This window comes from Papilio xuthus, unplaced genomic scaffold (genome assembly GCF_000836235.2).
Source record: "Papilio xuthus unplaced genomic scaffold, Pxut_1.1 DF828142.1, whole genome shotgun sequence".
NCBI classification, from domain to species: domain Eukaryota; kingdom Metazoa; phylum Arthropoda; class Insecta; order Lepidoptera; family Papilionidae; genus Papilio; species Papilio xuthus.
In genome coordinates this window covers 1,792,463-1,819,158 of record NW_013530507.1, presented here as the reverse complement: position 1 = coordinate 1,819,158, position 26,696 = coordinate 1,792,463, and the positions used below count along the sequence as shown (strand labels likewise).

At 35.7% G+C, this 26,696-nt stretch overlaps 3 protein-coding genes across 4 annotated transcripts in view; 2 read left to right on the top strand and 1 right to left on the bottom strand.

Annotated features, from left to right (window-relative positions):
• Positions 1 to 51: 51 nt before the first annotated feature.
• Positions 52 to 6,617, top strand: LOC106113975 (interaptin-like). The gene is made up of 8 exons (XM_013307034.1): positions 52 to 449; positions 1,548 to 1,736; positions 1,976 to 2,190; positions 2,377 to 2,605; positions 2,764 to 2,861; positions 2,937 to 5,385; positions 5,557 to 6,045; positions 6,151 to 6,617. The coding sequence occupies exons 1-8, from the start codon at positions 227 to 229 to the stop codon at positions 6,615 to 6,617; spliced, it is 4,359 nt and encodes a 1,452-aa protein (XP_013162488.1). The 5' UTR covers positions 52 to 226.
• Positions 6,618 to 6,822: 205 nt separating this feature from the next.
• Positions 6,823 to 12,945, top strand: LOC106114451 (interaptin-like). Its single transcript, XM_013307678.1, has 11 exons — positions 6,823 to 7,487; positions 7,590 to 8,057; positions 8,141 to 8,551; positions 9,180 to 9,605; positions 9,684 to 10,867; positions 11,287 to 11,532; positions 11,634 to 11,727; positions 11,831 to 12,090; positions 12,169 to 12,288; positions 12,457 to 12,594; positions 12,843 to 12,945. The coding sequence occupies exons 1-11, from the start codon at positions 7,244 to 7,246 to the stop codon at positions 12,888 to 12,890; spliced, it is 3,639 nt and encodes a 1,212-aa protein (XP_013163132.1). The 5' UTR covers positions 6,823 to 7,243; the 3' UTR covers positions 12,891 to 12,945.
• A 1,226-nt stretch (positions 12,946 to 14,171) lies between these two features.
• FDL (fused lobes) overlaps positions 14,172 to 26,696 on the bottom strand; it is a 69,630-nt gene continuing 57,105 nt past the window's right edge. For both annotated transcript variants that reach the window (XM_013307580.1, XM_013307581.1), the window contains 2 exons: positions 17,331 to 17,546; positions 14,172 to 17,172 (listed from right to left, as the gene is read on the bottom strand). In XM_013307580.1, the coding sequence (XP_013163034.1) occupies positions 15,435 to 17,172; positions 17,331 to 17,524 (1,932 nt within the window). In that variant the 5' untranslated portion in view covers positions 17,525 to 17,546 and the 3' untranslated portion in view covers positions 14,172 to 15,434. The remainder of the gene's footprint in view (positions 17,173 to 17,330; positions 17,547 to 26,696) is intronic.

Below are 26,696 nucleotides of genomic sequence, written 5' to 3'. Positions count from 1 at the left end.
TATGAGTTTACGCCTTTTTATAACGATTTTTAATACTATTTCTTAATTTCAGATAAACTGTTACTTTTATGATAACAATAACAAACATGAACCACAAGTTAACCAAGAGTTGCTACTTAATATTATAAATCACCTTCGTCAAAACTTTAATTTGGACGAGTCGAAATCATCAATTTTTAGTGGACAGACATTAGAAGAATTTATTGCTGAAAAGTTTCCTGGATTCATGTTCGAAAATGGTACACTTCAAGCTGTAACCGAAGACGATATATTCATAGCAGCTTCTCTTTTGCTTTTCTTCGTTTGCGTAAACTCGAAAGATGTAAACATAAAAAGCGCCATGTGCAGCAAACTTAGTGCGAGCGACCAAGAAGTTATATTAAAATTTAGCAAAACTTTAATGGATTGTTCGAAGATTTCACCTCTCGAAGTAGTTGCTGCTATAACAGGTCAGTGCTTAATTGAGTTTCTTAATAGATTAAAAGTTTTAAGCACCTTTTAACAGTTTAGTAAGTTTTAGTTAGTTTTCTTATAGCAAAAATGTATTTATTAAAAATTATGTAGAGTTCAAATAGCAATTACAGAACTAAATAACTAATATAAAACTCTGTTAAATGACTAAGCATTTAGTATGTTGTAAACTCCTAGTTTTTATTAACAACACAAGTTAACAGAGGGGTGATTTTTTTCACACAAGCAAATGTCCCAGCTGTTCAAGAGCAGCTGGCATGTTTAAAGGGAAAGTTTAGCAAGCATCTGTTTCCTGAATTAGCAAAGGTTTACTTTTAAAGGTTTGTTAAATAATTTATTTTTACCCCCTTGTTCTTCATTTTAATATAGAAAATAACATTTTTGTAAAATAAAAAAAAGATTTTTTTTAAATATTTTTTTTAATTACATTTTTTAAATGTGTTTTGATAATTGATGCTGCTGTTACAATTTTTTAAATTTGGGATGTTAATGTTATCTGCGCAGATATAATAAATTAATAAGTTAATTTGAATTAGTACTGCAGTCTTGTATTAAACATTTTTCAGTACAGTATTGATTTATCTTATTTTTATTAGTTTGGTAGTTCTTTTGGGTTTATTTGAATCTTAATTGTATAATATTAATTTACAAAAGCTTTGTATGTTACGCAAGTATTTTATGATAATGTTTAATTACTTTAAACTCTTATTTTTCATCACCTTTGTACGAGTGCAAAGTGTAGTTGCATTGATAGAGCTTCTTAAATACAACACTGCTTTTACACGATTATGTTGACAATATAATTGGCTTAAAATAAACAAGCTGATATGACAATGTTTCTCTAGAAATGGATTTCAAACAAGGCTACAGTTTACAAGTGACATTTATTAACTGTAAATAAACAAATAATATCCATCTTCTTTATAAGTCTCATTGTTTAAATTTATATCTTTGGCCAATTTGTGTTATTGTTTACAAAATTGTTTCTAATGTAATCTACACTGTATGGAAACTATGATGCTATTAAAAATACATTAAAATGAAAAATTAAATCCGTCATAACACTTGGTTTACAGACGCCTGTGGTCCCGATATGTCGACTGGCGAGGGGTGCGGGCGCTCCCTGGTGGCGGAGACTCCGCCAGCGCTACGCTCGCTACACGGCGAGGTGCGCCGCCTGCAGGCAGCACTCGATGCGGAGCGTTTCGACAGGAATTACTTGCAAGATGAGCTCTCCAGGACCAATTTAAAGTTGGAGAAGTTAGGTAATATTAAATAGTAAAATAATAATTAAAATTTTCATGGGACATTATCACAGTCTAAACTTTCCTTTTTAAACTCCTGCAATTTGTTGTATAGTTAATATCTTGTACTAGAGGTTTTGGCAGTCACCCATCTTTTTCCATTCCATTGTCCCTTGTTTTGGGTCTGCCCTTCTCAAAAGGAGAGTTGTAGTTGTGTATTGTAGAAGACTAAAATCCTTAATAGTATGTTTTTTTTTTAGTAAAAGACAAAGAACAATACAAGATAGATATAGTGAATCTGAAGGCAAAGATTTCGCTGTGTTGCGGTCAGGAGGCCGAGGCGCGCGGCGGGGAGACAGACAACAGTGAGATTAGTAAGCTGACCAAACAACTGCAACAGATGGAACAGCGCCTTGTGGATGTGCAGGAAGAACTGGATGAGGTCAAACATGAGAGAGACACATTGAAAACAAAGGTATCTTGTAACATGAATATATAAATAACATCTTGTTCCAATCCACAGTCTAAGTCTCTTTAACTTGCAAAAAATATATTAAGTTAAAATCACTCAATTTACTTACTTTATTTTGGCTTTGGATCAAAATGGAAATTTGTTTATTATTTTTTTTAGTTTAATTAATGTTTGCCATAAATTTTTCAGTTGGACAACTTGAAGTGTGAATGCGATAGATTGATAGTATTAAATCAACAAGAGAGCTCTCAAGCCACTCAGCTGGCCGAGGAGTTGGAGAACGAGAGGCGACTAAGTCAGAGCCTCCGAGAACTGGTGACTGAGCTTCGGCAGCACAACCAACGCAACGGATTTGACGCCAGTATGCTGGAGTGTGATGATCCTGACACAAGTGTACAGTCTTTACAACGGAGTTTCTGTAAGAGTTATTATTAACACTTTTACTACCACCAAGTAGCGAGGTTACTTTCATATGAGAATATTTTGTTTCCATGTGATAATACATTAGATCTTAGACCACACCGTATTCTGTTTCGTGTTTTATTTGTATTTAAAAAATAAATTTTCTGCTTACAGCCGTCTGTAACGAAGTCTGTGCTAATGTAGTGGAAGTCCAGTTAGGTGAAGAAAGAGCAAAAATTGAAGCACTAAAACAACAAATTCAAATGTTACAGGTATTTTTTTTATATCTTTTTATTTTGAATTAATCAAATTTCATTATGGAGTTAAAATTATGTTTTAATTTGTAGGATGAATGTAATGAACAGCAACAAAATGTTAATACATTCAAGAAGATAATTTCGGATAAAGAAAATGAAATTTTCGGCCTTAAACATCGTATTAATGAAGAAATTGAAGATAAAAATAATTTAAAATGCTTTTTGGATAACGAAATTACAAAATTAAACAATGTTGTGAACGAATTAGAACAAAAACTTAAGTCTCAAAGTGAGCAATGCAAAATGATTAATGAGAAACATTCCCATGATGTTAAAACATTACAGGATGAGAAAATGTCTCTTATTCAAAGTTTGTCAGATCAAGCTAAAAAGTCAGATAATCAAATAAAGGAATTAAAAGATGCATTAGACGCTGAAAAAACTTCTAGAAATAATATGAGAGATGATTATGAAAATCGTGTTATGAAATTAAAAGAAAAAGTATTAAATAGAAATAATGAGTTGGTGGAGTTACAAAATAAGATTTTACAGAAAAGTGAAATTATTGAACAATTAAGTTTGGAACTTCGCAAAGAGAAGGAATTAAATAATGCTAAAATTAACGAACTTACAAATGATTTTGCTGTTTTAAACGGACAAAAAATCAAAATAGAAAAAGATCTACAGGAGAAATGTTTAGAGATTACAAAATTAATACAAGAAATACAAAAACGTGATGTTTCCATTGACAATTTGAACAAGGATCTTGATACTTTTAAAACATCTGCAGCTAATTTGAAAGAAGAATGTCGAATTTTAGAAGAAACGAAGCAGTCTTTACTTGATGATGTTCAAAATAGACAAGTCAGTGCTGAAAAAATGCGCAAAGAACTAGATAATTTGAGACAGTTGCATAGTGAAGAGAAAGATAAAATTCAATGCAAAGTTGACGAAATGTGCGCCATGGTCAAATCACTTCAAACTCAATTACAAAATGAAATCGACTTTAAAATAGGATTACAACATGAGCTAGAAAAGACACAAGGTGTTATTACAAAGTTATCAAATACAAACACAAAACTAAACACTGAATTGGCAGAAACTGTCACAAAAATGCAAGATAAAGAAGAAATTATCAAAACGAAGGATTTGTGTCTACAAGAAGAACGAGAGAAATATTTGAATTTAAAACAAGACTTTGACGAGGTTAAGGTTGATATTGAAAAAGTTTCAAAAGAACTTTTACAAAAGAGTCAAATAATAGAAGAATACGAAAAATTGAATAAATCGTTGCAGGAAGAAATCACAAAAAATAGTGAAAAAATTAAAACACTTTATACAGAATTGGCAAATGTCAATGAAGAAAAGATAAGTTTGCAAACATCAATTGAATCATTAAAGAACGAGAAAGATAATATTATAAAAGAAAAGGAGTTACTTTTACAAGAAGAAACAAAAAATCGAGCAGTACTTAAAAAAGAGTATGAGAATTTACAAATTTTCGTCGAATCATTAAAGAGTGAAAAAGATGAAATTATAAATAAAAAAGATTTACTTCTAAATAAGGAAAAAGAAACACATGAAGTACTTAAAAAGGAGTCTGATAGTCTGCAAAATTATGTTGAATCATTAAAGAATGAAAACGATAAAATTATAAAAGAAAAAGATTTACTTTTGCATAAAGAAAAAGAAACACAGGAAGTACTCAAAAAGGAGTGTCAAAGTTTGCAAACTTTCATTGAATCATTTAAGATTGACAAAGATAAAATTATAAAAGAAAAGGATATACTTTTACACAAAGAAAAGGAGACACATGGCGTACTTAAAGACGAGTATGATAATTTACAAAAATTCGTGGAATCATTAAAGAATGAAAAGGATAAGATTATAAATGATAAGGATTTACTTTTACACAAAGAAAAGGAAACTCAAGCAGTACTTAAAAAAGAGTATGAGAATTTGCAAACATTCATCGAATCATTAAAGAATGAAAAAGATAAAACTATAAAAGAAAAAGATTTACTATTACACAAAGAAAAAGAAACACACGAAGAACTCAAAATGGAGTGTCAAAGTTTGCAAACTTTCATCGAATCATTAAAGATTGAAAAAGATAAATTTATGAAAGATACGGATTTACTTATTCATAAAGAAAAAGAGACATATCATGTACTTAAAAAGGAATATAATAATTTGCAAAAATTCGTGGAATCATTGAAGAATGAAAAAGATAAAATTATAAAAGATAAAGATTTACTTTTGCATAAAGAAAAAGAAACACACGAAGTACTTAAAAAGGAGTATGATAGTCTAAAAAATAATTTGGAAAAACTATCCAGTGAATTAATCTTAAAAGATAAATTAATACAAGATTTAAATACGTCTTTTCAGAATAAAATTACAAAAGGTAATGAAGCTATTAATTCACTCAATAAAGATTTGGCTAAAGTAAACGCAGAAAAGCAAAGCCTTCAAGACACGATAAAATCACTAACAGATGAGAAAAATGAAATCATCACAGAAAAGAAAGAAATTTTGCGTAAGGAAAAAGAAATGTACAATAAATTGAAACAGGATGATGAAAACATTAAACGAGACTTAGTAAAAATATCCAATGAATTGACAATAAAAGATAATTTATTAAAAGAATATGAAATTAAATTGACTAATTTAAATAATTATTCTCAAACCGAGATCTCTAAATATACAGAAAAAATTGCTTTACTCAACCAAGATTTGACTAATGCTTATACGAAAGAACAAAACCTCATGGACTCCATTAAGATAATGACACAAGAAAAAGATGCAATTATCAAAGAAACTGAATTACTTTTACAAAAAGAAAAAGAAATAAATACAGAACATAAACAAGATTATAACAAACTTAATGAAAAAATTGAACAACTAACTATTGACAGTCAGGAGAAAGACAAAATAATACAAAGATGCGAAAATGAACTACGCCATCTTAATAAATGTTTACAAGATGAAATAAATAAAAATACTGAAATAATTGCCTCAATTAATGTTGACTTAAAATCTGTTAACGCCGAGAAAGAAGACCTTCATAAAACTATAATGTTATTAAATGATGAAAAGAACAACTTGATTACAATTGTTAATGAAAAAACTAATATTATTTTGGAATTAGAGTCGGAACGTGAATCATTGTCAAGAAAAATGGAAGAGAAAGGCGCAAGTAAGTTTCAAATATTTCCTCCAAATATTCCTTGAATTAAAAAAATATTCAATATGAAAAAAAGTTACATGGTAATATTTTCTTAAATATTTTTTTTTATTGTAGCTATTCACGATTTGGAGCAAAAATTACAGGAAAAAATGTTACGTTTTATGGAGATTGAAAATAATTTCGGTATAGAAATATCAAAACTTATGACCAAATTGAGTGATGCTGAAAAAACATTCAAAGATATTAAAGCTAAATCTAATAAAATTATAGAAAATCAGGAATTACAAATACAATCATTGAACGGGGATATATTTACTTTAAAAGGTAAACTTGAAAGTAGTCTAAAAGAAATAGGTAAATTGGAAAACAATTTAAAAGATATAAATATGAAATACGATAAAGCAGAAAAAGATTATCAAAACAAGTGTCAAAGTCTAGAAGATGCAAACAGTTTGTTGCAAAACGAAGTTGTATTAAAAGAGACATGTATTAGTGAACTGAACAAGAAATATACTTTGTTATCTTCCTTGGTTGCAGAGAGAGAAAAAGGTAATATATTTAAAATTTTCTTGTCACTGTAGTCCAATCTTACTATCTTACTTATATTGTAAATGCGAATGTTTGGGTGGATGGATGGATAACGATTAAATTTGGGATACGTACGAACGTAGTCTGGATGCTCTCGAAGGCTACTCATTAATTTTTTTTTTCAATTCAGCGGGGACGGAGTCTCGGGCGATAGCTAGTATATTTTATAAGTGCTTAATGATTTTTTTAATTTGTAGAAATTTCTATTTTGCGGGATGCAAATAACGAATGGAAATGTAAAAGAGATCTAATAGATGGCAATATAAAGATAGAAAAGGAAAGATTAAAGAACACAATAGAAGAACTGAACACTAAAAAAGAAGAATTAAGCGAAGAGTTAAAAGAAAAATCATTTAAAGTTAATAATTTAGAAGAAGAATTAAAGGTATATAATAACGAAAAAGCCACTCTAGAAAAAGAGAAGTGTTTGTACAAAGCATTGTTGGTTGAATTAGAAAAAGACAAAGATAATTTGATCAGTGATAATAAAAAATTGGAAAGTGAGAAACAAGAGTTACTTGATGGAAGAAGTAACTTAGAATCAAACTTAATTAAATTGAAAACTAACTTTGATGAATTGAAACACAATTTAGTGATACTTGATGAAGAAAAAACTGAAATGATTAATGAACTAGAAAGAACTAAGTCCTGTATGAATACTTATAATGACTTAAACACGCAATTAAAACAGGAATTAGAAAAGCTGGAAATTGAAAAAGGTGATCTGATTGAAGAGAAAAATTTGATTTTGTTAAAAATAGCCGATATTGAAAATGAAAAGCTTATATTAGAAAATGAAGTGATACCAACATTGAAAGAAGAAAATTTACGATTGACGAAATTAGTCGATGAAGATAAAACGGGTAAGAATTTTCTTATAATATTGTCATTTTTGTTTCTACATACTATTATATTTTTTTTCATGATACTCTAGCAAAAATTTACCCTCTGCTTTCTTTTTATAGTTATAACAAACTTAAAGGAACTAATGAAAGAGAAATCTGAACAAAATGATAAACTGTCTCAAGATAACGACGCGGAGAAAGTGACTCTTACGAATAAATGCCAAGTTTTGGAAGAAAATCTTACGCAAGCCGAATTAAATCTTGATAAAAGAAACGCTGAAATAAATGAATTAAAAAAACAACTAGAAATATGTATATCTGACGCAAAACAACGTGAAACTGAATTACAAGAAAATAATAAAACATTACTTGAACAATATGAAGAAAAAGAGATGAAAATACATAAATTAATACAAGATTTAAAAGAAGAAAGAGCGACAATGTCAAGATGTGAACAAGAACTGCAAAGTAAAGAAATTAGAGTCTTAGAACTTAAACAAAGGTTGAATATGGCTGAAACTGAGAATAGAGAAGTTGCACAAAACGAAAAATTGCATTTTACAGAAATTCTTAAGAGAAAAGATGAAGGTATATATATTTTTTTTTGCCGTAAAACTTTATTTTCTTGTAAATTTTTGGTTACAACCTTTTTAAAATTTTCTTTGTTCTAGAATGTGAATTATTGAGAAACGAGAATAATGAATGGAAAATTAAAATGGACGCTTTAGAAGTTGAATTTAAAGATGAAAAGAATTCTCTACAAGATGAACTACAAACGCAAATCACGAACAATGAACAATTAGCTAAACATCTGGAACTGACACTCCAACAATCAAATGAACTTAATAACAAACTATTTACTTATAATAATGAAATAACGGAATTAAAAAAAGAAATTAATGACATTAAAAATGAAAAAGATAAAATTTTAAGCGACAATAATTTACTTATTCAAGAGAATAATAAAAATATTGTAAAATTAAATGAAGTACAAAAAGATTTTGACGTTCTACAAAATGAATTGACTCTAATTAAAAAAGATAATGTGCAATTGAAAAGCACTGTAGTTACTTATGAAACAGGTAAGTGAACATTTTATGTATGAATTATATATGCGAATGTTTAGATGGATGGATGTTTTTTTTATATCATAAGTTGGCAAACGAGCGAGCGGCCACCTGAAATCGCTGAAATAGCGAAGTGACCGTTGCCCATAGACATACGCAATTGCATATGCCTTGCCTACCTTTAATCGACGGAGGAGAGGATGCACAGAAAGAAAATATTTTCCCTTTCCATGCATCCTCTCATCCGTAAAGTCCACTTCCACTTTCCATCCTTTCCTTATAAAGAAAAGGGTGGGAAGTGAAAGAGGACTAAATTAGGCCTCCGGGACGCACACTTATCAGACGAAACGCGGAATTGCTTCTACTTCACGCCTGTCTTCTGTGTGGTCGTGGTATTTCACCGGGCGAGCCGGGACAATTCGTGCGAAGATGTTAAAGCGGGCTCTACCACTGTTACTATGTTTGTTTGAAGTTATCTCTAGAACGGCTGAACGGATCTCTATGAAAACTGGTATACATATAGAACACATTGACTACTTTATGTTGTTATGACTAATAATGTATTTTTATAATTTCTTGCGGACGGACTTGCGGGCGACAGCTAGTAAATAAATAAAAAATAAATTTAAAATATGCTTTTCAGAGATTACAAATTTGGAAAAGGTAATTCAAAAAGTAATGAAACAAAATGATCTGTTCAAAGAAAATATTGATAATTTAGATATTGACGACAAATGTAGAGTTCTACAAGAATATATTATAAAAATAGAACAAGTATTAGAACAACGACGAACAGAAATAAATGCATTAAAAGAGGAAATTAAGATTGTGACATCTGAAGCCAAAGTACATGAAACTGATTTGAAACAGAAGAACGAAATGTTGACAAAGAATTTAGAGGAAAAGGACGATGTTATTTTAAAAATTAATCAAGAATTAGCCAAAGAAAAAATACTTAATTGTGAATATCAAAAACAAGTGCAGTTACATCAATACGATATCAGTGAATTGGAGAAGAAATTGAGCAAGTTGAAAGATGGTGTCGATAGGAATTGGGAAATTGATACAAGTAAGTAACATCAGTGTTAAGTGCAACTTTTAGATGATATTTTGAAATATTTTTATTAATTTCCGTTAATAATGACAGGTGACGTCGACAGAATTGGAAAGTGTGATGAGGTAGAGGCGCGTGGCCCCGCGCTCCAGCCTCACCCCGACACACAGGTACATAGCTCATCATCCGACACTCATTCCAACACAGAGAAGAACAAAATCATTTCAGATCTAGAGAGAATACTGAATGACAAAAATAGAACAATTAGTAATCTTAATAGTGATATAACTTACTTGAAGTCGATGATGGCCGAGTCGGAAAGCGAAGTGCTGGACAAGAACAAGGAGCTGGAGTCGAGCAGAGAGAACTGCCAGCAACTCTCGCTTCAGCTCAAGAAAATCGTGCACCAAAAGAATGAGGAAATTATGGATCTGAAGAGGCAGATCACCAAGATGAGCCTCACGGAGAATCGCGCCTCGCAGATAATCAAAGTGTCCGCCAGGTACCAGGAGATCATACAAAAGAGGATCGCAGAAATTAAATCCGATACGGTGCTAAAAGAGTTGACGAACTACGGCAACGCGACCAACGGCGACCTCAAGCGCAGCTTGAACTCGGGCTCCATCACCATGGAGGACCTCGAGAACTTCCTGGAGACGACCGACAGGCACCTGCGCCGCTGCGCAGAGAAGCGCGCCGCGCTGCAGAAGGAGCGGGACAGACTGCTCGAGGTCAACAGGATAAACGAGTCCGACGTTATCAACATAAAGAAGTTCCTCACCGAGCTTTCCGTCAGCGTGAAGACGTTCAATTCCTACAAGGAGATGTATTCGCAAAAGCTAAGCAGGGTCATTCTCCTGCAAAGGACGGTGAGGCGAGAGATACTGAAGGTGGAGGAGCGGCTGTGCGAGGAGGCGAGGTGCAAGCTGGAGCGCACGTACGCGGCCGTGATGCAGGACCTGGTGGAGTGCGCCCTCAACCTGGAGCGCTGGGTGGAGCGCTGCGTCGCGCGCGCCTTCTCCTCGGAGAAGATGAAGCAGGCCTTCATGAGCGACCTCGACCGCGCCTCTCTCGCCTCCGCCTCCTTCCAGAGCGCCGCGCTCGAGGCGCAAATAGACGAGCTGGAGAACTCCTTCCAGAAGGTCTTGGAGGAGGTGGCCCGCGCGTTGAAGGGCGACGGTGGGGCCGGGGGGCGGCGCGCGGTGGGGGGCGGGGGCACGGTGGCGGAGGTGCGCGCAGAGTACGAGGACAAGCTGACTCGGATGAAGGCGAAAATGGTCAGTACCCTCCCCATACTGTCGTTGATATTAATATATCAGGTGGTGTGGTGGTTCTATCTGCTCATGGATCACTGAGTGCTGGGCTTTTTGTTTTTATCGACTCGTTGACTTGTAAAGTCAATTTATTTATTGAATAAAGTTATGTTTTAATGGGTACTTTTTGTTTTATTTTTTTTTAATCTCAATATTTTTCAGTTTAAACTTATCGGAGTGTTCATTAAAACATAGGTGTGGTAGTGTAGTTGCGAATTTCACGCTAAATATAGTAAAACATATTTCAGAATATCGAGGTGTAAGACGAGGTAACGAATTTCGTTTTAATGCATGCAGCATGATTGTAGCACGTTGTCTTTGTCCCGCTTCGTTTCCCTGCGCATTGTATCGTTTCGATTGATATATGTGTGGTTTGTTTTCAGAAAGAGTTGTACAGCCAAGAGATCGAGGTGTTCAAGGAGCGGCAGCGGCGCGAGGTGGAGGCGCTGGAGCGCGAGTTGTCGGCAACGCGAGCGCGCCTCGCGGAGACCAGCGGCGCGTACGAGGAGCACATCCGCGGCCTCACCAGCGAGATGTGGCGGCTTGGCGAGCGCCTGGTCGAGCGCGACGAGGACCGCCCCCGCGCCCTGCGCGCACCCTCACTCATGTCCCTGCAGCAGATGCCTTCGGTAAAACATTTCACACATTTTGCGTCAAACACGATTTTAAAAGTAAAATTAAATTAACTTTAAATGATGATGATGAATTTGTAACTTATATTGTGTTCCAGTCCGGTGCGGCGACGCACGCGGAGGATCGCAGCCGAGCTTCAGATACGCATTCCTTGAGATCTCTTCCTGTAAATATTAATAACAAGAAAAAAGGTTAGTATTTTTAAAAATTCTTTGTGTTTAGTTAGTTATTTACCTATCGCTCTTTACTTGTGTTTTTATTCACATGATGTTTTATTTTTATGTGAATTAACAGAGGGTCGCGGCTTGCACATGTCCGATGAGGAGGGCGAGGTGTTCGACAACCGGTACCTGCGGGAGCTGCGGTCCCCGGGGGAGGCGGCGCGCGGCGGAGGGGTGGGGCGGGCGAGCGAGCTGGCCACGCCCCGCGGCCGCGGAGACCCCGTCCACCGCCTCTCCGAGCTGCGCTGGCGCAACTCGCTCTGCCTGCCGCATCTCAAGAGCTCGTACCCCGCTGAGACGCAGTTCGTAGCGGCACACGAAGACGATATTAAAGTATTCATTATGATAGATTATGCGTATAGTTCAGGATAAAATAAAAAATAGAAATACATATTACATTTATAAATGCAGGCTGTTCCCGCCAACGCGACAGTCGGCGGGCGTCAGCAGCGCAAGGAGGTGGGCATCACGGCGTACAAGAAGCCCGGCCCGCCCACACCCAGCAAGCAGGCCGGCCGCCTCTCCGCCACGGTACGTACCAGGCTGACAATACAACATACAGGAACGTGCTGCGACAGAACTTTATCGTCTGCTAATATTGTGAATTTTGTTCTTAATTTTTTTCTTATAAGTGACGAAAGAAAGATTCGCTACTATTTTAGTTCAAGAACGGTTATTAATAGTATGTATGTGAGACAGGACTGTGAGCTGCGAGAGTCGCTGCGCGTGGAGGCGGAGCCGCATGGTGCGGGGGGCGGGGCGCAGGCTGGGCGACGCACGGCCACGCCCTCGCGACTGCGCGCCCTCTTCACCTCCAACAGGAGCGACGCCGTCGACGTTAGTTACTTGTTAAATCATTTCATAAAAATCTATTTCTAACTATTATTAGTGCTGATTGCTAAAGACGGAGTCATATCAAGTGGTCTATTTATTTTCCTTCCAAAAATAGACAGTTTTTTTGAATACAGGACTGTCTATAATATCAGACATTTTAACTGTTTACCTATATCTTATTTTATTTGTTTAAATTTTGAATTTTTATGCATATTGGTGGATGATAGATATTAATTTAGAATATCTTTCAGGGCACCCCTCGCAGTAGAAGATTGAGTAATTTCTTCAGGAAAAAATAACGATTCATCGCCACCGTCTTGTCCGTATTATTAATTGTTAATTAAATTATACCTATTTATTTAATAAATTTCAGTTTCACTTTATTTCATTGTTTAATTTCTATGGGTAAATAATAAAGTCATATTAAATCTCATTTTTTATTTGATAATGTATTACACCACGAAATCACTTTAGCACCAAACATTACTTACAAAATGTACAAAATTGTGCTTCTCGCCGTTCACATCAACCTCAACAGAAACTAACAACATGTCTAATCACTTCAATAACACAAATTCAAACTTTAAACGCTTTAAACCGTGAATATTGCAATTTTACACATAAAATAGTTTTTTGACAAAGATTTCCACAACCGAAACATATATATTAGAACAGATTGTTATCTCAGTTTAATTCATAGAGAATGAAAGAGATGACAATGTTTTTGTATAAATTCGGCAGTGTAAGTCTACGGTTAGTACAATGCATATTTAAAAAAAAATAATACCAGATAACGAACTGCATATTGTAAAATTAAAACTACAAAAGTATTATTTACACAAAAACTTTAATTGCTTTTAAAAATTTGATTGTAAATAGCCATTTCTAGTTTCAATTCACGCGACAGAGGCGAAAAACATATACAAAAGCAACATTCAGCTGTACTTTATAAAAAACAAAAAAAAATCTAACTTGATACGCGTTACGTTCATTTTGTATAGTAAAAAATGAACGCATTACAGATACAGAATAATAAATAATTTTAATATAATTTAACAATACTTTAACTATATATACAAATTATATTAATAAAACACAGATCTAATTGTGATGACCTTGAATCGATTAACGATCATATAAAGAAAAAAAAATCTCATAAAATTTTTAAATTGTAGTCAAAAAAATATGCACAATTTTGTAGTCAACTTACAACTAATTTATTACATAAATACGATTAAAATTTCATAGTGAGGACTAACAAAGTGCGTGAAAAGATAACACTAAAATGAATGATTTAATTTATTATAACATATTGTTATATAAAAACTATCGTAATATATAAATATATAACTCAAATACACATACAGATTTGTAAATTAAAGTATTATTTATTTGTCTATTATATTTCGCTTTTTGATTATACATTTTTAAACTAACATAATAAAATAGAAACATTAATTGGCAATTTTAAAGCGATTAATTAATAAAATATTGTATATTAAAGATTACAAATAAATAAAATAAAAAAATAACGATTTATACAATTATTATCTAATTTAAATCACTAAATCAAATCCTTTTGTGATGTAAATCTAATAATTGCATTGGATTTGTAGCAATTATTACCCTTATATATAATAGTCTTAAATTGATTTATGAAAAAAAAATTGCATATTGTATATCTATATGATAATGTCTTATGTAATTTGATTTATATATCAATACATTGTACGCTTAATACTAGTATAGTTCTTTTCAAATATCTTGGAGGCTCAAGACATGTGCGCGCGCACGCATTCCACTACGCCTACAACACACCTAACATTGTATTCTGCGCAATGACTCGCGCGTTAACATTCGCCATGTACGACTACTGTACACTTATTTATATGAATTGTTTATTTACTTATAATTCATATTTAACATTTAAATTAACTAAGTATCAGCATATGTACACGTTGAGTATATCGCAATTGATTTTAGACTGTAACACACAAGACATAGAGTTCAATTTTACATTAAGGCGTGTACAGCTTAAAATAAATAAAGTGCTCTTGTGATGTTTGAGGTAATTTCTAGAAGCACAAAGACTAGTTTCGATTGTCAAGAACAATTTTATATGGACTTAGAAATTGGACTTTTATGATCGCTTGAACTATTGCTATAGAAACAATGTATATTTTTAAAAGATTGCACAAAAATATGACAAATGTCTAGTCGATATATTTCAGTGCAATTTGAATACAAGTTGCATAAATCGATCAAAAATTGCAGTACAGGAAATTAAGCTACAAATGTCGTCATAAAAAGTTGTAAACAAAATATATTTCTGAGGAGTTCACTAAAGCTGTCGAAAGCAATAACTAGACACAATTATAGATTATATCTGTTCCAAATATATAGGTCAAATAAGTCAAGCAAGTACTAAGTGCCAATTTTTGTTTAAGTATTTACGAAAAGAATGTCGTAAATCGACACTTTGAAAGCTTAATATCCGATACTTATTCCTCGCTTTATTATTGGAGTGTCGTCCTCCTTATGTCACATATATTGAATATTTAAACCTAAATTTTGTTTAACACGAAAAAGTTTTCGCAGATTAGTAAATGTTAGCACTAATTCTCGTCACAACGTATCGAACTTAATTGAAGTACTATAATGTACTAGATGTCAACTTACGATGGCATAACATTAATTGTATTTATCTGTTGTGAATTATTTTCATTCAACATAACGTCATAGATTGTTTTTCATCCTCTAATTAAATTCATAGTAAGGATGAAATAACGAGAGCATCAATAAGGGCAGTGACACAGAGAAGTGTGTAGTGTTGTGTGGGGTCGCTAGAGGCAGGCGTGAGGATTGTGGGTGCACCAGCGCGGCCAGAGCGGCGCGGGGCGCACGCCGCGGGCCCGCAGCCGCGCGCGCTGCGTGTCCAGGCGCAGGTACACGTCGGCAGCGGCGCCCTCCGCGCGGTCCGACCACAGCCGCTCCGCCAGCGCTGCGGCGCGCGGCCAAACGCGCGCGTCCAGCCCGCCCGCCGCCAGCTGCTCGCTCCACTGGCACGCCTCGCCGCCCTCGATGCGCCAGCTCTCCCCCGTCAACCCCACACCTGGCCCGCCGCTGGACTCCTCCACCCAGGGCCGGTGCTCGTAGATCTGCTGCCAGGAGCGGTATGGGCCGCAGTGGCCATCGGAGCTGTCGCGCCACGAGCCGAAGCCGCAGTCCAGGTACCACGCGTCCACGTGCGATATCACTGAGCGGAAACCGGCGTCCAGCACCGCGCGGGACTCCGGCCACCGCGACGCACCCCACACCTGGATGCCGTATTTCTTCACGTCCAGGCGCTCCAGGTAAGGCGAGCGCGTCAGGCGCGACGACCACAGCAGCGTCATCTCCGGCGCCTTACCACCGTTCGCGCGCTCGAGCGCTCGCATCGCGCGGCGAGTAAAATCCATCCAGAGATCCATAGGATCGGTGTCGTTGAAGTATTGCGACCAGCAGCGCTCGGAGACCTCGTCGCCGCCCAAATGGAAAATGTCATCGACGCCGGTCAGCTCGATGATCTCGGCGTATATTCGCTCCAGTATTTCGTAGACGTGAGGATTGCGCGGGTTGAGCTGTCCGCACGGCGGCTCGCCGCAGTACGCGCTCCAGGGCTCGACCTCGACGCAGAACGCGAGATTGCCGAGGCCGGCCTGCGGGCCCCAGGCCCAGGCGCGGCCGACGTGCGCCGGAGCGTCCACCTCGAGCAGGACGCGGATGCCACGCAGCCTGGCGCGCCGCACCACCGCCTGCACCTCCTCGGTGGTGTAGACGGCGCCGGGCCCGTACGCGCCATGTTGCGCCAGCTGCGGCGCGCTTTTCAACCGCAGAGGGAACGATTGCGAGTCGCTGACGTGCCAGTGGAATGTGTTAAGCTTGCAGGCGGCCATGGCGTCGATGGTGCGCATGATCTCGCCTACGGGGAAATAGTTCCGTGCGGTGTCCAGCAAAAGTCCCCTATAGCGAAAGCGCGGGGCGTCGTCCACCGTGGCCGCTTCTAGAATGAGCAGAGAGCCGGCATAGGGGTCGAGCCAGACCACCTGAGAGAGGGTTTCGAAGCCGTGGCGTGCGCCGCAAAAGGATTGCGCCGTAATGTGGGCCACGAGAGTCGATCCCTCCGGCCGGAGCGACAGCTTGTAGCTCTCATCGGTGTCGATTCGCATACGAACGTCTTGGCTGCCATTGACCGAGACCCGCACGATGACTTCGTGCGCGGGTCCGATGTCGCCTCGCTTGGTGTCGCCGATCTGACGCTCCAGGGTGCGCAGGTCCTCGCGTAGGATACTGAAGGCGTCCTCGAGGTGGTCGGCGACGTCATGCGTGGGTGCGGCGATGACCTCGAGCGCGAAGCCGGCCGCGGAGACGGGCACGGCTGCGGTGGCCAGGCTGACGGGCCCCGTGGGCTGCGGCCACAGCTGCGTGGAGGCGCACAGCATGTTGCAGGTGGGTAGCGATTGCAAGGAGGACATCTCCGCCGCGGGTAGCCGCTCGCAGCGCTCGTTGCGACACAGCCAGGTCCATTCGGGCTCAGCACCACTGCAAATAAAAGTTATACTTTTACGTATTATAACCTATTATAAATAAAATTAGTCTGGTCTTTTACTTTTCTATCACTTTACACTATGTTTAGTGGCCTCGCAATACAAGAATGACATATAGGTATAGGCCCGCGCGTTGTGTCAGATTTCGCTTACGAGAAGACGTTGTGCAGGGGGCGGGTAGCGCTGCCGTCGGTCTGCTGGCGCCAGTAGAGCAGTGCGGCTGCTGTGCAGGCGGCGGCGGCCAGCAGCAGTAGCGCACGCCGTAGCCGCGCCACTCGCGCGCAGTAAGCTGCGCCGCCGCGCCCGCTTCTAGCGGCGCGCACTCCCGTCTCTCCGCAACACTTCATCTCACCACCTTGACTCCACTTCCTGCAACCAACGAGGTATAAACACATTAACAAAATTATTTCTTATTGGTACCTAGGCTGTTTGTTACATTACGAGGTCAGTACAAATTAAAGAGTTATATTTGAGCCATCTCGTGATCTAATATTAAACACTAGAAGTCAAAAGGCGAGACCTATATCTAGTAAAGTCATCATCCAGATTCTAGACAAAGTATTCCTAGCTCTTCTGTCTTAATTCAGAAATAGGTTTCCAACACTAGATATGGATCATAGATAAAATATGTGTCTACAAATGGTTTTAATTATACAAGTATATGAAGAAAAAAAATGACATAGAAAATAAAATAATTATAAATGTTAAATTAAAAGTAAACGCAACAAATAATTAATAACAACAATCAACAATCTTACAACGATAAATAATAACAGATTTATATTTTCAATTAATTAAAAAAAAAAAAACAAAGAGTTTCATTAAAATATGTAGTAAGATATTTAGCTGCTTTTCTAAGACAAAAAGTTTTTTTTTATATTATAAGGTGGCAAACGAGCGAGCGGCCACCTGAAATCGCTGAAATAGCGAAGTGACCGTTGCCTATAGACATACGCAATTGCATATGCGTTGCCTACCTTTAATCGACGGGGAAGAGGATGCACAGTAAGAAATTTTGACCCTTTCCATGCATTCTCTCATCCGGAAAGTCTACTTCCACATCCTATCCTTTCCTTCTAAGAAAAAGGATGGGAAGGGAAGAGGACTAAATTAGGCCTCCGGGACGCACTCTCATCAGACGGAACGCGGATATGCTTCCACTTGACGCCTGTGTGTGGTCGTGGTATTTCACCGGGCGAGCCGGGCCAATACGTGCGAAGATGTTAAAGCGGGGTCTACCGCTGTTAAAAATGTTTATCTTGGAATTCTAATTATGGGGTCTTTTTCTTCGATCTTTTTGAAATCATTATAATAGAGTTAAATTAATAAACACATAATAATTACATGTAATACTATAAAGATATATTGTTGTACTCACTGTACGCAGCTGCGTTTGTACGAAAAAAAGAAACAAAAAAAGATAATGAATTATTTACACAGTCGACATGCGACGACGTATTACTTCACATGTTAACGATTTAATACTGAAGCATATTTGTATCGTGTGATTAATTAAACTATTTACGATAAATACGACGAAAACTTGTTTTTATCACTACAATAGAAAAGACAAAGAAGTTTAAGGCAAAAACGTTAAGTTATCACAAGAGTTAACAAGAATATAAAGACTTCAAGGTTTTCTCGTGAATCGAAATTATTGAGAAGTGTAAATGTTATTTTGATACGAACACCGGATTCACACAACATTAGTGAATACGCCAAGTAAAATATTATTCGTAAAAAACTAAAAATAAACGTTCAGAATTGAAGGCTTGCAGAACACCCAAAGTAATTTTCATAACAATCTGATCAACATGAACACCTGGATAGCATCAACTAAAATAGAAAATAACCTTTGAAGATATTATCTTATGCTATATAGTCATCATCATCAGCTCACTATACGTCCCCACCGAGGGGCTCGGAGCCTACCATAAGTTAAGGGTGATTAGGCGTTAGTCAACCACACTGGCCAAGTGCGGGTTGGTTGACTTCACACATATCTTTGAATTCCTTCTCAGATATGTGCAGGTTGCATCACGATATTTTCCTTCACCGTAAGAACGTCGGATAAATGTAAATCGGAAATAGAAAAACATATTGGTACATGGCGGGATTCGAAGCCAGGACAGATTGCAAGTCAAGTGCTTGACTCCTGAGCCACCGACGCTCTTATATATGCCATAATTTACTTATTTGTATAAAAATGGTTTTAGCATAGTCTAGTATGCTTATTGTGCATCGGGTACGGAGAGGGAGAACTTCAAAACTGTCACATCAAATATTAAAGAAAGTCGAGACACAATACTGGCCTTCTTTCTATTTTAGGAAAAAAATAAAAGCTATTACTATCCATACGTAATGGTAACTACAACAAACTGACCTACAAACATTTTTATTAGGATCGATAGGTTTTGAATATAAAAATTTACAGTAATTTCTTTGGTAAATATTTTTGAGGGATAAGTATGAATTCTTTGTATTACAGTTCATCCTCTCTTACTACAAACCATAAAAAAGGCAATAGGATTAATATTTAAAGGGTATATATCAATAAAAAATAAGTTCAGGTACGCGAAACTACGAACAATGGATCATGTAGTTTTTGTCCCGCGCTAGTTTCACTTACCAGGCGACCATAAAGTATGCAGCAATAGCAGAACGAAAGTTCCGTAGCGGCAGCGATGTGTAGATGCAATATTGATCAAAATTTCAAGTTCTTGAGACACGCTACGTGAGCGCCGCCTAGCGGCCTGTTATTACACGGATAACATAAATTATTGAACGTGACGCCAAAGTATCGTAACGGGATATTAGAAAGTATGACACCACGGTATGTAAATCGAAATGTTACAATGTAAGAACTTCAAGTTACAAGGACCCAACCGGTTACAATCTTTGAAGGAATTTCAAATGTCGCTTGTATATATACGAACATAATTGCTGTCTCTTTTCTTTCAAAGATAATGCAAGTGACGACAATATATTTTATCTGTCAGTGGATATTTACGAACCACTTCTTATATCTTAAACTAAGTTAACTGAGGCTCAGTAAAGCGCGAAAATAAAATTTTACCGCGGATTTCTCCGTCGAAACACGTGTACAATAAACATTATTGTTTCAAACAGAAGAAGCAGTGGAAACTCAGTGTGAAGTTTGTGCCTACATGTATTTGTACATTTCACTTTTTACGTAGAAGTTATGACACATTTGTTTTTTATGAAAACATTTTTATGTTTTAAAATCGGATCTAAAACATAATGATTGGCTGGTATTGCTGACGTGGTTCTCTATGACGTATGTTGTGTCGCCTGTACTATATCGAGGTGGCAGACTGTGGTTCTCCGGGGAACCGTCACCTGACGCAAAACCTCTCACATGTGGACGGAACGCTAGCAACTTGCCTTTTATTATCTTTGGCTTAAATTATTCAGTTATATAGGAACAGAAAACATTTTTTGTGATACCTTTTATTCGAGTGTTGAGGAAATAAATATTATTTTAATTGTGTCTCTATAAAATATATTTTCTTTATTAAAACTGCTAAAATAGTAAGTTGTTTGAGGTTAACACGGATGAAAATCTATTAGAACACTAAAAAACTTCGCGCTATAAAAAACAAGACGAATTTTGTTGTATTAGGTTGTACTTTATTTTTAGACATTTTTATTTTCTGTATACTAAAATATAGTTCACCTGACTTTTGCAATTTTCAGATAGTTCGTAAGACATAGTGGCCGAGCTGTAGCCTGCGTTACGGTGACCACAATTTATGATATCTCAGGAATTCTGTCCCGATGGTAACTCTTTTGAATCTTAAATTATTTTACATCATTACAATAAGGATGGTTTTCCGAGACCAAGAGAAATTTTTCTCTACATATTACGTCAATTTTAACACCCCACTTCCAGAATAAGCTGGCATTGTAATATGCAGTATTTAAAATGTTATGTTATTGGTTCTTTGCCATGAATCAAGGAAATATTTTCTATCGTACAACCTAAGCCTAAATAGATTTGGTTTAAGACATAGATCTTTGCTTTATTAAAAAGATTAAGAGGAAATCTATGATAATTTTATGTACGTATGGTGAACCTAAGTCCATCGCCGGACGATGTTGGGCAGGCGTGACGGAGGCGCGGCGGGGTCGTTACGAGCCGCGGCCCCGCGTTCTCTCTTTTATTATTCACCGCAATCGATCTGGGTCCATCAGGGGCCATCTTCAGGACGGCTATCACCTAATGCTAGCTTTCCACGAGGGGAGAATAGTGTGTCAGTGCGGTAGACAACAGTACATCATTGCTTGATTGTTCGCCGTGTGAAACTGATATAATGCACGTCATATGGTCTAACGGTTTATTATTCACGACGAGCAATAAACTAAGCTTTGAAATGGGGGATCGAATACAATAGACAATACCACTTTCCCCCACCTTTTCTATTAGAGGTAATTATCTTGTCCCATATTTAATCGTATTCTTCAATATCAAACATTTTATATCTACTTTTTGTAACTGAAAATGTTCGATGTGAGGTATTTGAGTTGAACCAAATTAAAAAAATTGTGAATGCACGAACTAAATGAATCGATATATTGTTCGACGTTTTTTTTAGTTTGAGATTTTTTTTTAAAGATTTTTGTCAACGATGAGTGATTTAAAATGTAATCGAACTAAAAGAAACTTTACGTTATTAACTTTTCCGTGACTCACTTTAAATAGTAAGCATCAATTAATGTTACGAAAAAATCCAAGAATTTCTAATTACTTACTGTTGGTTATTTTTTCGTTTTTGTATAATATTTTTACGTAAAACGATAAATCAACTGGCATTTTATCTTTTTTAAATTGAATTTAATTATTATTTCTTATCATCATTAAATTGTGTAATTTGTAAATGTGACATTTATTAACTATTTATTATGTCATTTAAATAAAAAAAAACAAAATGACAACAAATGTATCGAATTCTGAACTTATGTTTACATACTTTTTAATCTGATAAAAATGAAAATTAATTTTGGTGCATAAAAAAAACTGTTCGATTCTTGTTCGACCATTACATGTGTCAATTATTTTAATGAATTACATGACGAATACAGTCGCTGTATGCTTAGCAATATAAATACAAGTTTATATCGCAAATACAAAACATTTTTAGTAGTATTATTACTTGTGCTTACACTCTTTTGGTATCTTTACGTAGATAAAGTTGATGGACGACCGTAACATCGCACTACAAAAGGTTAAGAACATGTTAGTACCGGGACATTGAGCGACCGCGTTAGCTCGAAAGGTAATAAGGGCAAGTGAGAAGGATTGTGATAAATCTGGGGACGCGGCAGTTCCCCCGGCGAGGCAAGCATGACCGAATCATCTCTAATATTGCTATTTAAAACGGTCATTTAATTTATTTCTTATCGGCGAATGTTTAAGTAGGCAGTAGGACATGGATTTCGATATTTGAATCGCAGGAATTTGAGTACTTGAATTTCTTTAAAATGTTCATGGTAGATTTTGTCAATATTATATTTCGTACACGTGACCTTTCACATCAACTATATTAAAATATGTATTCAATCACATTAGCTTCGCACAATAACAAAATACGCGGTTATGGTCGGAGTAAAACCACAAGTATCTTACGTGGTTATACCTAATAATATTTACTAATATATAGGTATACTGTTAGGGAGAAAATCCGACACTGTGTACTGGCGCAACACTAGCTTTACTAAAATGTCGATGATTATGTCCCTTCACTAATCATTCTGACACTTGGCTTTATTATGAAAGCGCGCCATTCGCGACAAAGAATTCTAACTAATAATGTCTAAAAATACCTATATGTTACATAATAAAATATTAAAAATTATCAAGGCCAAAATAATTAACTAGAAAAGATTAACACGGCTTGACGCCAAAAACGTTTTTCTTATTTTTTGCTTGTCCTTGGAAACATATAAATCCCCTTTCTTCTCTTAAAAAACAGAGATAGGTATACATTTTTTTATATGTGTTTGTAAACTTAAATTGATTTAAAAAGAAATTGGGAATTCCCGACTTTTTGCCGAAGTTTTGCCACAATCCTTACTTAAGGATCGAAATCAAAAACCGAAAAACTTTGAATTTTCATTCCGTAAGCGATGGTAAAATTTATTTGATTATTAATTTTCCATCAATTTTTTTACATTTCAATCAATATTTTCTTAATAAATAAAATAATAGAACGGCTATAAAACGTAAAAAAAAAAATATATTACAATAATTAACAAAAATTAGATTAAATTAATCTTTAAATATATCAGCCAGAATTCTTTTTCAAACCAACCAATTTTACAGACAAATATTGGAAAAGTTTTTCGATTGACTAGAAACAAACTTAGTAAACAAATGAATACGAGACTGATTCATTTCCCGATCATAATTAACAAAATGTCACAGTTTGCAACGAAACTTAATTGAAAAGATAAGACCACTGATGCACGCACATTAATTGATTTGAGATGGACTCTCAGATAATTTCACGCATACAGTGCTTAATAGTTTCGCTACAGAAATAACATCTCATCATAGAACATAAAAAATAACGAACAAAAAAACGAAATAGAAAATTTCCATAGTTTTATGATTTAAAAAAAAAATTAACAAGGAAATATTGTCAACGGCTAACATCTTCTTCAATATTAAAATAACACAACTATGTATTAACATTTTTATCACCAATTAACAATTTAAGTTAACAGCGGTAGATGCTCAAATCTGTAGCACGAATAGTCCAGCCAACTCGTGGTAATACCAAGACCATTGTCAAATGCTATGTCAATTTAGTTTATAATATTATATCAATAGATGGCGGAACATATTGTTAGATCGCGGTATTAATTTATTTAGTATATTTATCGACTTGCCAATCGAATGTAATTAAAGTTGACTCGCACCAAGATATAACCAGTGTTTCATTGTGACTACTCGATACATTTCCAGTGAGAGGGAGACTTTTTTGAGACTGCTTTACAACCATACAGAAAACACGCGCAAAATGGAAGCAATTCCGCGATTCATCCAATGACTTTATCTATGTATCTTAATTTATTGTAATTTTAAGAACTATAAATAATTGCTTCGGCACATTTTGTTAACTAACTCAAGTTGGAATTTATCGAATGTGACAAAATTGACATTATAAGTTCTAAATTGTTAGTCATAACGGACATGGCGTGAAAATTAATTACAGCGTAGCGGGCGTCCTATGTGATCCCAACAGGCTCCCGTGGGACCTCGCGTCAGACGCAATAAATCGAATACTCCCAGCCAGACAGACGGACGGACAAACGCTAATAGAGTGGGACGCGGAGTAATCCCAAGTTTACTATAGTTATTTACATCTATACAATAGAAATTATAGACATAATTTCTACAAATATGAAAAGTCCTTTTATAAATTCGCTGATACATTTTTGCTTCTCACATCTCCGATAATGTTAACAACAAATAAATAACTAAAAGCAACACTAAGTGATTCTAAACTAAATACAAATTGCTTTAAAACGGAAGCAATATGAATATTAAAGTTTCCCACTATACAAGGGAAATTCTATTATAACACAATAAGCCGCGAAGCCTCTCTATAAGGTGCAGATTCGCTTAGCAAAGCAAAATAAAACATTAACGGACATACCTTGCGGCGTGACGGGTCGGCCACGAGCGAGGGAGTGACAACATCCAGACATTATCGACAGACATGTTTGTCCAAATGTTGGCACCAAACAAGACAATCGCTTTAGTAGGGTTATGATTTAGAAATGACATGATACGAATTAGTTGATAGCGATGCACATGATGATTTCATATCTTGATATTAACTTGAATGATACGAATCTATATCTAATGTTATCCGTTAAGAAGTGACAAAAATAATATAAGAACATGCATTAGTATTGTTATATGAAATAAAAATTGTACTAAAAAATATTCGTAGACTCATATTTTAATAATTTTAAAGTTGGCATTATAACTGTGTTTTTCTGAGACTAAAATTCCCGTTTAAAACATTCTTATCTATGTTTTGTCAACGATGTAAGATAGATTTTGACCACACAAACCAATGGTTACTCTTCGTGTATAGTTCATAAAATATCCAATATTCTACGATACAGATAAAAGAAAAAAAGATCATTTTATCCTCTAGAAGTTATCATTTTCACTTGTTAAAAACATTATAAATTTCTTAATTAAGATTAATATTTTATTAACTATGTATATTTAAGTAGTTAACATGCCTTTGCGAGTTAATATTACTTAACAGTTGCAGGAACTATTCCGTAGTATACATTCCACGGTTTGGTATTTGCAAGCCTAATTCAATCTAAGTTAGACGCTTCATAGACTTAGGTCATCTAACTATTCAGCGAACTATTAACTTCAAAGTATTCTAAATGAATCTAAAATGAAGCTTCCAATTTAATAAAATATTGCAGAAACTCATTTTATATTCTCCCGTCTTTTGTATAATAAATTCTCACAAGGAGTAAATTAATGTTATCTATCACAGGCGAAGCCGCGGGTAAAAGTTAGTAATAAATTAAAAATGCAATATGCAAGAAAAAATTTTATCTTACTAATATTATAAATGCGAATGTTTAGATGGATGTTTGTTTGAAGGTATATCCAGAACGGCTTAACGGACCTTGATGAAATTTGGTATACATATAGAACATAGTCTGGAAGAACACTTAGGCTACGATTTTTTTTTAACTTTAACGAAGTCGCGGACGACCGCTAGTATTAAATAAATGATCGCTTTTATTTTAATTCTCCATGATGATAATTTTAATTTGTTTTGTTAAAGCGTTGTTACTCGACATCACAATGTAATGTGGTCGTAAATAAGATTTATGGGGTAATTGTTTTAAAAATCAATTCAGTGACGCGATATTTATAACGTAACTGTGCTGAAATTGTTTAAAAATGCAGTATTAAATAATATATTATTTGCGAACAATACGTTTTTTATATTTAGTTCGTTCATTTTTCCATTAATTAATGTAACGAATGCGCGAAGCTTACAAAACATTTAGGAAAACAATTGAAAACTTAACACTGAAAAGCCAACACTTGAATAAAACAAAAACAGTTCAAACAAATAGATGTCGCTCGTAAAATTCTATTTTTAAATCACTTACGTATATTAAAAGTGTATGTACTTCAATGTATCGCAAATGTTGGCTCCTATGTTTGGAGAGTGTGGCTGTAGTTTGCTCGGAGTTGGTCGTAGTTGGGACTCGGGGGTTGTTTCCGGCACTCGAGTGTGACAGTCCGGGGGCGCAGGTCGCGTCATCGCCCGACGAACTCGCGCGAACTTGTGCCGCGTAAAGTGATAACTTGGTTTTGTGTTACATTTATAAGGTAAATTTTAATAATTTTTTAAATATTAATTATATTAAATTGTTTAACTTATAATATTATACATTATATAATTTATGGGTTAGATATAAAGATATAATTTAAAAGTACAA